Source organism: Osmerus mordax, chromosome 12, assembly GCF_038355195.1.
Source record: "Osmerus mordax isolate fOsmMor3 chromosome 12, fOsmMor3.pri, whole genome shotgun sequence".
Taxonomy (NCBI): Eukaryota; Metazoa; Chordata; class Actinopteri; order Osmeriformes; family Osmeridae; genus Osmerus; species Osmerus mordax.
This window is the reverse complement of record NC_090061.1, coordinates 1,260,867-1,273,161: the sequence shown is the minus strand read 5'-3', so window position 1 is coordinate 1,273,161 and position 12,295 is coordinate 1,260,867. Positions and strand designations below refer to the sequence as shown.

The 12,295-nt window shown below is 44.5% G+C and overlaps 1 protein-coding gene across 2 annotated transcripts; it reads right to left on the bottom strand.

Moving 5' to 3' along the window:
• Positions 1 to 7,903: 7,903 nt before the first annotated feature.
• LOC136954017 (eukaryotic translation initiation factor 4E-1A) lies at positions 7,904 to 11,417 on the bottom strand. Of its 2 annotated transcripts, XM_067247540.1 has the most exons (7): positions 11,323 to 11,406; positions 10,686 to 10,792; positions 10,399 to 10,494; positions 10,097 to 10,160; positions 9,562 to 9,675; positions 8,739 to 8,878; positions 7,904 to 8,432 (listed from the first exon to the last, which is right to left on the bottom strand). In XM_067247540.1, exons 1-7 carry the CDS (start codon positions 11,398 to 11,400, stop codon positions 8,318 to 8,320), a joined length of 714 nt encoding a protein of 237 aa, XP_067103641.1. In that variant the 5' UTR covers positions 11,401 to 11,406; the 3' UTR covers positions 7,904 to 8,317. The 2 variants fall into 2 exon arrangements, with proteins under 2 accessions (XP_067103641.1, XP_067103642.1); XM_067247541.1 differs by lacking the exon at positions 9,562 to 9,675 and having other exon boundaries at positions 11,323 to 11,417.
• Positions 11,418 to 12,295: the final 878 nt, after the last annotated feature.

The following is a 12,295-nucleotide window of genomic DNA, read 5'->3' as shown; positions in this document are numbered from 1 at the left end:
GAGGAGAGAGGCTGGAGGTGAACACTCTGCCTACCTGCCTAGAGGAGAGAGGCTGGAGGTGAACACTGCCTACCTGCCTAGAGGAGAGAGGCTGGAGGTGAACACTCTGCCTACCTGCCTAGAGGAGAGAGGCTGGAGGTGAACACTCTGCCCACCTGCCTAGAGGAGAGAGGCTGGAGGTGAACACTGCCCACCTGCCTAGAGGAGAGAGACTGGAGGTGAACACTCTGCCCACCTGCCTAGAGGAGAGAGGCTGGAGGTGAACAGTCCAACAGGGCCACACACTCACACCCCCATAAACCACACATGACACATAATCCACTGTACTGCTACTCCCCTAAACCCACGTATTGTATTCACCTAGCTGGTGTATAGACCGACATTCATGTCTCTGTAGCCCAGAGTGCACGTCAAGCTGAAGAACGCTATCTCTGCATTGCCCAATCCAGACAGAAAGCAAGTCACCTTGGGCAACCGAGGCTGACAAGAAGTGAGAGAGAGAGGGAGTAGTAGGAACTATTCTTTCGAAGCTTTCAAAGCTGCCCAAGGCATTAAAGTGCAATTAACAAATATCAGCTGGACAAGATGGCTTTCGTCATTAATTTCACTAGTATGGGAGAAACGTAATGGACACAGTGAAATGAAAACAGTAGCGCAGGGAACCATCGTGGAATCGCTTGAGGTCATCCAAATGTTTGTTGGAGAAGATCATCACACTACAGTTTAAATGGCTTAAACAGGCATGCAAAGAGAATATCATCAGCTATTGTCATCCTATGAATGAAATAAATAAAAATGATTTATTATCTACATATTTTTGATCACCCACATCATTAGGCGTAATACAATGTTAATACCATATAATGTGTCATCACAGTAAGATCATTTGTCAAACAGGCATGTGAACAGAGCAGAAAGAAAAATGCCACATTTTAATGAACGATGTCATGTCGAGTTGTTTTTATCAAAAGGGGTGAAATTCTGTGCTCACCATAGTAACTAGGACAGTAACTGGGACAGGTACTTTAGAACGGGTCTGGCTTACTGTCATTGGGAGGAAAGAATGTGTTCTACAGTCTGATCTGGCCCTGGAACCACTGGATCATTGTCTGACGGATGTTGCTGACAGCTCTGCACCCCATATCTCTCTGAGGGTGTTGACAACTCCTAGCCCTCCCACAAACACACACACACACACCACACACAAACGCACACACACACACACAACAAACGATGTCACCGAAACATATTACATACCTTGTAACTGCTGGGTAATGTAATAACCCTCATCTCATCGCATAATAACCAACGAAGAAGAAAGCTGGGGGATACCAGGAAGACTTTTTATCACTGATGTTGTGTGGTCTCAACAGCGATCACCTGCTCATGTCCTGGAGCATGACTCGTTATAATATGAGCTGTGTTTCTCCCCTTCTGCTTGTCACATTAGCTGAATGTACGGCCATGTTGTTTACTATGTTCAATAAATCCCAATTATCTGCCTCCTGGCTTATTCCTCTCAGATAACATCATAAACACACACAGCGGTAACCAAAGTCGGTGGAAACCATTGGAAAACATCCCGCCCTTGAATCCTATCTGTTCTACCCAACTGTAGAATATACCAACTCACTTCACCGTAATTAAAGCTGATTTGGCATGATTTACACGCTACCGGGAGATCAAATAAACATGATTAGGTTAGACAAATACCAGGGTCAATATTTTGTAGGCTTGGAATTTAATAATACATTTCGTATGATAAACACTTGCACAGTGTGGGATCCAAGCATGGAATACTAAGCGCTTGGTGTTTGCGTCCAGTGCAAGGACATGGGGCCCCCTGCTGGTCTGGGATCAGTCCTTCTAGTTCTTCTTCTCTGCTTCATAGAGGGGAATCCCTCAGCTGGGTTGGAGATATGCTGTCGGCTGTGATGGGTCTTTTCAAGTGCTGTGTTGTTGTAGAAGAGTTGAGGTTTTTTATCCAAAGCAGCGTAGAGAACAGGGCGGAATTTGAACTTGCAACCTTTTGATCTGAAGCCAAATGTTGACAGTAAAACACCTGTTCTTTAATGAAGTTCTTCCGTTCACACGCCGAGTGTCTGTGTCATTCTGTAATCATGGGCACGTGACACGAACACTGTCATTCATGTTTTACATACATAACTGTCCCATTTCTCATCTCATTTCGTCGTCAGATGATGTTATCTGTGTGTGATATTCTGTATGAGATAATAGATGGATATCAGGTTCCTTTATTAACCTGAGGCTTGTAATTTTGTTGGTGTAGACAACTTTGTTGTCATTGTCCCTTGAATATTTAATCTTGTTGTTTGGGGGGTTGTCATGGTTACGAGCAGGGAAACGTTCAGACCTCACTTAATTTCAGATTCATTCATTTCAAATCAAGTTATTTGAATTGGGTTTATTTTCATCCCAAGTGTATACAGACTCCCTCCCCCCCCCCCCCCCCCACCTACTGCTTCAGTAGTTTGCCTGAAGGAAGGGTCAAAATATTTATTTTATTCCAATTTCACGACAGTACATTCATGAAAAATGCATGAGGCACACAATGCAGCAGGTGCAGTGTTTCGCAAGGTAACGATTCAAACAAGCTTTAATCACCTATCTGCCTGCAACTGTCTAACACTGGAGCATCTCTCTAGCAGTTACCAGCTGCAGGTGCTTTTGTGGTGACCTGAGAAGAAAGACAGTGTTGATACTTAACTTATTGCTCTGAGCTCTCATCCTGAGCCAGTGTTGTTGTGGGGATGGAGGTGGGAGACGCATGGATGAGGTGATGCCACACATGGGGAGGGAGGGAGGGAGAGAGAGAGACAGAGAGAGAGACAGAGAGACAGAGAGAGAGACAGAGAGAGAGAGAGAGAGAGAGAGAGAGAGAGAGAGAGAGAGAGAGAGAGAGAGAGAGAGAGAGAGAGAGAGAGAGAGAGAGAGAGAGAGAGAGAGAGAGAGAGAGAGAGAGAGAGAGAGAGAAGGAGGGGTTATGGAAATCATTTCTTCCAAAGCGTAGGAGGAACTTGATCTCAACCCGCCTCCACATTCACAAAAACCGACACACAAACACACTCTTCTTCTCAGGAACTTACGTAAGGCATTTATATCATATTTTAGTCCTTTAACAGACTCTCGTCTATAGATAATGTACAGTGAGTGCCCTCAAATGATGAGAATGACTGCACTCCACTTGAGAGTATAAACTCAACATGATCACTTATTGATGCTCATGAATTGTCTGCTTGTAAACAGTGGAAATAACCACAACAGAGACCCAAAACTCCCATAGTGAACTCAGACAGGGAGAACCTCCCATAGTGAACTCAGACAGGGAGAACCTCCCATAGTGAACTCAGACAGGGAGAACCTCCCATGGTGAACTCAGACAGGGGGAACCTCCCATAGTGAACTCAGACAGGGAGAACCTCCCATGGTGAACTCAGACAGGGAGAACCTCCCATGGTGAACTCAGACAGGGGGAACCTCCCATAGTGAACTCAGACAGGGAGAACCTCCCATAGTGAACTCAGACAGGGAGAACCTCCCATGGTGAACTCAGACCGGGAGAACCTCCCATAGTGAACTCAGACATAGTGACTGTACAGTGACTGTATAGTGACTGTATAGTGAGTGTATAGTGACTGTACAGTGACTGTACAGTGACTGTAATAATATCTTACCGGGAGCATAACTGCAGCTTGTGCAACTAAATGCCACCAGAAGCAAAACAGTGAGTCCATCAGCGACGCAATTCACAATTCATGAAGGTGCCATGATATAGAAAATGCAGACGTGGCACTTCATCCTGCGATGATAAAATCCAGCACAGCGCATGATTCCACTGGGTGGTTGAAGACAGGAGAAGATTTGGGATAAAGCAAGTATGAAATATGAATGAAGCTGTATTTGGAACAAACACGGTACCCGCTGAATCATTCATGGGATATGTAATGGAAAGTATACAGGGAGGCCTGACACAAGGAGCCATTTGCCCAAAAATGACCTTAAAAAAAACTGTGATGTGTGTTTGCTACCAAGGCTAAGAAGAACAGATGGGAAACACAAACATTCCCCGGGTCTCCTGAAGTTTCTGAAGTGTTTACAAAAGAAAAAACGTCTAAAATCTTGATAACATCAGGCCTGTACCGGATCAGAAGAGACACCATTAGGAGGGCTGTGTGAGGGAGGGAGACACCCCTTAACACCAGGCGCTATGAATCAGATGGATCCACATTCAGGGACTCTGGTGCTTGACTAGGAAAATTGCCAGATGCATGAAACTTACTCTGGTTACTCATACTAGTCCCCTCAATGTACAGTAAGAATCATTTGATGATAGGATATACAGAACAGAAATTACATGGGGGGTGCATTTCAAGCAGGGCTGGGCTGTATTGCGTCTTGCCAGGAAATGCACCCCTGCTACCTCTGACTAGGAAAGTGCCACTTACTCTGGTTACACATACTAATCCCCTCAATATTCAGGCCATATTTCCGGTGTCCAACAGCAAAACCAATGTTAGCTTCAGCATGCATAGCCATTCTCCGCACCACACTTCATGAGCCACAAGCTCTGAGGCCACACATACTAAAAAAGGCTTTGGACTTTCTTTTAAGAGTGAAAAGAGGAAGAAAGGAAGCCTTCGGATTGTGAATTTTATGTTTCATCTGATAATTGCAGAACACTCAATTGGAAGAGGTAGTATGAGGCCAAAGCCTAAATGTTAATTGATACTGTGTCCACCAGGGACCCAGTCACCTTTACACAGGCACTTTTGATGCTTTTTTGTCTCTTAGGCAAATCTTAGTGTGTGTATAGCAGCAGCCTACTGCTATAGATTGAACATGTTCCCTGAACCAGAGAGGTACTGTAGTGGCTTGATCCTGGAAAGCATTCTAATGTTCTTCATCACCAGAAACAATTTTGACTTGAACTTTCAATAAACAAAAGAGTGTATTCATCATGAAACATTGTATAATTTGGCAAATGTTGCTCAGAAAAGCTTTTTACACAGGTGGCTTTTCCTTTTCGAGGCAGAGGAGATTAAATGAACATGGAGAATCCTGATGCCGGTCGAGTCTTCGGCGCCTCTCCAGTTTCATGCTCCTCATCATCAGTTAAAGACCCGACCCTGTGGACCTCAAACCTGGAGGTTACCCTACCTCCCCCTCATGTATCTGTTAGTGCGCATGCTGGAGCGGTTGTGAGAGAGGGAGAAGGTGAGCTGGGTTGAGGTGGAGAGGAGGACAACCAACACAAGAGGCTTAAAAGCTTTTTGGTAGGTTTTCCAAAACCCCATCAATGTACCGAATACCAACAACGGGTGGAAAAAGGAAACATCCTTTAGACTAATGAGGTGGTTAGTGGTCCATGGACATCCCCCCTTGCATAACGAAGGGAAAGCAGGAAATGTACTTACACAGAGGGAGAGATAAAGGGATTTGTAAGAGTATGTAAGTACAGGAGAGGAGTAGAGAAAGCAATCAATAATTAATTTACTTTCAACAGTCAGGGGCAATTAACAGGCTGTTTCCCATCATGCACCTAAAAGCGTAGTAGGCAAGGCTAGTGCTCTAATCTCAATGACCATTGTCACGATCAAGGATTACACAACCCACCAATCAATGCACACACACAGAGACACAAGCACACACACACACAGAAAAGACTGTGTGGTCCAGTGGTTAAAGAAATAACTTATAACCAGGAGGTCCCTGGTTCAAATCCCATCTCTGATTCATTGTGTGACCCTGAGCAAGTCACTTAACCTCCTTGTGATCCGTCTTTCGGGTGAGATGTAGTTGTAAGTGACTGTGCAGCTGATACACACCCTAGTCTCTGTAAGTTGCCTTGGATAAAGGAGTCTGCTAAATAAATAATTATAAGACACAAGCACATGCACCTGCTAAAACTGTAGAGATTGGCATGGCATAAAAACATAGTTATTTATGACCAAACACGACGACAGTTCAATTGTATGTTTTAAAATTCAATATATGCTTCCAATTAAGGAAAACATGCAAGACTCAGTTCCAAGGGTCTTACAAACATAAAACATGGCCTACATAGATATCTCCACAACTCGCGCCATCTCAGTCTGCATACAGTCCACTGACTTGGGATCACATATGTATGTTGCCAGGGAAACACCGCCATTGCATGGAATGACCGTTAGCTCAAGGTCAGGTTTTGTATGAAAAGCATTTTCAGCGCCTCATCCCTGCCTCACATTCAGTAAATATTGAGCGCCTTCAAAACAAGCCTGGCACCAACTGGGTCAGAAACTCCTGAGTGTCGCGCTGGCTTAGATGGCTTCGAGATGGATGATGCTGGTCACTGCGGGGAATACATTACATATAGAGGGGCTCTGTTTCCCAGATACTGCCACACTGAAGGTAGTTAAATGCTAGGGAATAACTTCCACACCATTGAGATCAATTTGAAATCTCCGATCGTCTCCAAGATGAATGCAGAGACAGCGAGGGACCTGCATCAGCACTGCATAGAGAAACTGCTTGGAGACTGAACCGAAGTCTTTATTAGGCTACTGCATTACATAATAGCTTGCTAGTGTGTGTGTGTGCACTCGCTTATGCAACATTCGCTTACATGTGTTTGTGGACATAATTATGCATAAATACAAGGAATGTTTTTTTAAACTGACTAATTTTTACCACAAGCTCCAAGGCTTTCCATTATGTGCAAGTGGGAGACCCAAAAACTGCACTAAAATTGGCTTCTTGACAATTTAATGGATCCTGTGGATGGACTTTCAGAGAGGAAACAGGAAGTGACATCATTATCCAGCACTGACAGAGCAGGTAACAGCTGCACAAACCAGCTCTCCCTCGCGCGCCCGGCCTTATTTGAGACCGAACGGGACCGACTGACAGTTACCAAGAGTCTGGTTCAGCGACATTACTGTCAAAAAACCATGGCGGTAGAGGACATGATGATCTGTTCAGAGCTTCTTATGTCAAGAGCGCCTGGAGAGACCGGGAGAGTTGTGGGGTTATAATTTATCTGCGCTTCGACATAAGCAGGGGTAAAACATCTCCTCAGGACCGTTGCTCGGCATGACTCCGGCTCTGCCCCCGCTGCACGGCTTTCAGAAGGCGGCGAGCGGGAGTTTGACAGTTGCCTGGGGCATTGTGGGGAAATTGAAATAGAAAAAATGACGAAAAAATAACTCCAGCTGCTATTTACAGATATCTGTTTCTCCATAGTCTGTCCGTACACTATAGTGAACCCCTGATTGTAATACCAATTTCCCAAGGCCCATTTTGTAGGATAGGCCTAATCATGTGAACTAAAGTTAACATAGCGTGTGCACTGACTCCGCGTGGATAAGACTCCTGCCAACTGCTCCTCCGTCTCGACAGGTGGAGCACGTGACACCACAGCTGTCCCCATCACTTTCAGCAATACCAGTTTTTTTTATTCACATCCTAGATCCAGCTGCACAATCAAACACCTCGAAACCAGACGTCTGATTAATCCAGGGTGTCTGCAGGATTTGAGTGTTGCACAAAGCGTCACATTCGCTTCGGGCTTTCACACTGATTAGCTTATTAATACTTCAAATTTTTATCGAAGCCGTTACACTACTACACAGCGTTAAGCCGTGTCCTGTAAATGATACGTCCCATCTCCCATAATATTTACTATTTAACATCAAACTGAAGCCACCAGACAAAACATCAGGTGCCCAAAATAAGAACGCCATTAAGGGCTGAAATAGACATTGTAGGCTAATTATAGTAGTAAAGCCTACCTTCAGAGTGAGCTAGAGCTCTGAATGACTTTACTATGATTTGAAATGTAGAAAAGTCCAGAATGAGTTAATCAGAAAAGGATGGTCAAATAAATTACTCCGAAATTAACATAAACCTGGTTTACCCCTCCACAGTGATTTACATTTGAAATATTGGCGTTAAGTAGTAGAATGCACATTAGCTCTTTATGAATAAAGACAACTCACTGTACATTTTATTTACAGCCATGTTTTGTACAACCATCATCCACAGCAGCAGAGCTCCTGTTAAGGCATTCACTAGCCGAGCCTCAGAGACTACCCCAGCTGCTAGGCTAGTCTCTGAGGCTAGGCTAGTCGCTAGGCTAGGCTAGTCTCAGAGACTAGCCTAACCTCATTTTTTAATGGCTAAAGTATAACATATTAAAGTAAAGGGTTACAGGTAAACAGTTAACAGCACCTTCATAAACAACACAGGAAGGTTAACAGAAGAGACAAATCTGAAGCTGACAAGAGAATAGAACTCCCAGGAGGCGGGGGGAGATTCCTCAGACAACAAACTTGTTCTTGGTAGTAGAGCCACTCTTGGTGGCCGTGTCTGCATGTGACTGGTACCCTATCACTACCTTGGATGGCACACCCAACCTTTCCTTATATACGTGTCTGGGAAAACAGAAAAACACAGGATGAGAACACAACTTGTAAAAAACTAAAACAATACAATCGGAAGGAAACTTGCTAAGGGGGAATGATATAATGTAAACTGAGCCATGATTGATGCTCAATATACTGTATTTAAAATCAGGGCAATTAGTTGCACTCTTCCAAACATAAACATCTGTGAATTCAAAACACGCTAAACTAACCCACCCTAACTGTTCTTCTTTCTTTTTTTTTCTTTTTTTAAGTGTGTTGTTTCATTTGGTGGACATTGTTACTTGGTGAGCTCTGATTGTATCTCCACCTCACCCTATGTGTGTGATGCCGTCCTTGTTGTCGTAGTCTGTCGTCCATATCGCTATCTTGTCTCCTTTAGTTCGGATGTTAACGACAGCACCACACACATCGTCGCTATGGTCGCCGAATGCTTCCCCTACAAGACACAGCAGCTGCAACACACACCGACAACATTCATGAGTACTCAGAGGGTTCTGGTACTTGGCTGGGTGGGTGTGGGGAGGTTGTGTTTTGGTGACAGTGTGTTTTGGTGACAGTGTGTTTTGGTGACAGTGTGTTTTGGTGACAGGGTGGTTTGGTGACAGGGTGGTTTGGTGACAGGGTGGCTTGGTGACAGGGTGGCTTGGTGACAGGGTGGCTTGGTGACAGGGTGGCTTGGTGACAGGGTGGCTTGGTGACAGGGTGGCTTGGTGACAGGGTGGTTTGGTGACAGGGTGGCTTGGTGACAGGGTGGCTTGGTGACAGGGTGGCTTGGTGACAGGGTGGCTTGGTGACAGGGTGGCTTGGTGACAGGGTGGTTTGGTGACAGGGTGGCTTGGTGACAGGGTGGTTTGGTGACAGGGTGGTTTGGTGACAGGGTGGCTTGGTGACAGGGTGGTTTGGTGACAGGGTGGCTTGGTGACAGGGTGGCTTGGTGACAGGGTGGTTTGGTGACAGGGTGGCTTGGTGACAGGGTGGCTTGGTGACAGGGTGGTTTGGTGACAGGGTGGCTTGGTGACAGGGTGGCTTGGTGACAGGGTGGTTTGGTGACAGGGTGGCTTGGTGACAGGGTGGCTTGGTGACAGGGTGGCTTGGTGACAGGGTGGCTTGGTGACAGGGTGGCTTGGTGACTAACCGTCTCAAGCCAGAAGCGGTCGAGGTCCGCCCTGCGCTGCTGCTTTGAGAGCGTGATGAGCCAGCGCCCGCCACGCTTGTTCCTCTCATCCTCCCACATGGGCTCGATGCCATCCTGCCCAGCACAGGCCAAGGTCAGAGGTCAACCAGCTACAGCCATCAGCCCCAATACACATACATGTTGCCAGCTCCTAATCAGTCAGAGTGAAAATGGTAACCAGCTGAACTATGCGGGTTCCTGAAAACTGAGTTTTGTTGTTCACGCAATATCAAGAATGATATCTAATTGGACAACAGCTTGTTTTCTTGCCAAATGTGTAGCATTGTGAGGTTCACCAGCTTAACTAGAGCTTAAATTACACTTTTGTCATGTCTGACATTTGTAAATTATTCAAATTTGAATGAGCAGTAGAATAATAAGACCAAGGAGAAGGGTATATTTGAGGCCTGCTGACTACAGGGGGTCAGACATATTTCAACTGAGAAGAGAAGAGATTTGTCAAAACAAAGCTTAGAAGAGAGCATCCTTCTCTTACCTTAAAAAGAGAGTAGTCACAACCGGAGATCAAGTTGCTCGACAATTGGATGTGATTATAAAGCCTGAGAAAGCAAAAAGAAACAATGGATTGTAACAGCCAGACTTTGACTACCTGCCTTATTGAAAGTCACTTCCACTGTTGTATTTACATTGTTTGTATTTACTTTTTATGAAGAGATTGTGATATACACTCAATATCTGAGCTGTTCTTGTAGACACAACCACTGTTAAAACAACTTATTGGAAGTAATTTCACTGTTTAACTACAAACACACAGTTTTAATATAAAGGATCACTTACGCCCAGAAGTCTTCCACTGTGTCAAATTTTGAGATCAGCCTCAAATTTGCTTGCCAGGTTTTGCTTTTATCGTTCTTAAAGAACCAAAGAGCCCACCTGCATAAGTACAAGGGCAAAAGGGACAGTCACATATGATCCATCTACAGGCAAAACCCTACAGTTTAGTAGTTTATTTACCTGTGGGTAAATAATTGAATAACCTACTTAAGGCATAAACTATAATACAACTACAGAAGTAGTATCATTTACTTGTTTGGATTTGTAAATCAGGGATGAATGGTACTTACTTATTTTGAAGAGGATGTTTGATGTAGTCTTCAGGACTCAAAATTTCTTTACCGGTTATTTCACATTTTTCTTCTTCGTCAGAATTAGATTGTTTAGGTGTGGATTCCTGTACAAAGTTTAAGATTGCACTTAATGCATAACGCATCAATTGAGTCTGGGCTCGGTTGAAATGTTACACATTCTCACCATAAAAGGATTCAGTCATCGGGCATTAGCTAGCTAACATTACAAGCAGGCTCTATAAAGAAGGGGGGCGGTGACAAGCATGACTTGAAGTAGTGGCGTGCTGTCAAAAGCTAGCTGGCTACTTTTGGGGACTGAGCTAAATAATGCCAAGCGAATATTATTTGCGTGAAAGTAGCCAAGACATATACCGTAAAACTTTTCTAGGCGTTCCATCAATATGTTTCGCTCGAGATTGAGAGTCGTAGATGGGTGATCCCACCCAAAAGTCGGACATTCCAAGTCACCATGCATTCCTCTAGTTCATTCTTGCTAATTCAGCCAGCTAGAATATACTTTTTACACCACAATCTGTTCCGCTCACCTGACAACTTTTTACAAATGCTACAGTAGCCCAACATCCTTAAAGAAGATGATCATTTATCTACAGTATATGGTTATACATCCACTCACCGGTTCAGCGGTCGCCATATTTAGAAAGTCTGATTTACAACTCTTGTGTGAGAATAAAAGGTGATTGGACAGTGCCATCCAACGTCACACTGACACAACCAACATTTGCACATGCGTACTTAAAAGCGCTACATGTCCAATACATATTAATGTGAACATTTCAATTCCCAAACACAGCAATCTGCCCTTAACCCTAACAAGAGAAGTTCCCAGATCTCAGCCCCTCCAGAAAATGATCAGAATGAACTATTGTCAGATTTGAGATCTGCCAATTTGTGTTCATTTGCCAGTTCACAGATATTTCTCAAGAAGATATCGTTCTCCTGCTGGTAAATTCTCCTGCTGGTAAAATGGGTTATTAAAATGCGAAGGCATGCACGTGCTGACGATATCATCCACCCGCTGCCTCCTCGCACTTCCGACCCCCAACGGAGAAGATACCCCGACTGTTCGACTGATTCGTGTTAACATAAAAGGCAGAACCTCATACCTTCACACAGAGCTGCCAACTCTAACGGTTTCGCCGTGTGACACACGCATTTTAACCATTTCACACGCTCTCACGCCACACATTGTATATCTCACGCTGAAAAGTCAACACCAAACAAGTAAACAGTAACGGACGAGGCGCAGGTTAACGGAGTGAAGCATCATTGACGCGGGAGGGGGGGGGGGGTGCTACCAAATCTCACGCCAAGGTTTTTGGAAAAGTTGGCAGTCCTGTTCACAAATCTATACTGATCTCCGGTTAAATTGAACACACTGAGGTATCAGTTCGCTACAGGCATTGAATGGGTATGTTCTTCAATAAAGATGAGCATTGAAGTGGAGGGGCTGACAACCTGCTGATTTTATAATGAAAGATAAGAGTTGAGATTGCCTTCACAACATGACCACATATCTTTACTTCACAAATGCAGTTTCCCTTTACGCTCTCTGTGAGTGAGTGAGTGAGTGACTGACTGAGTGTGTG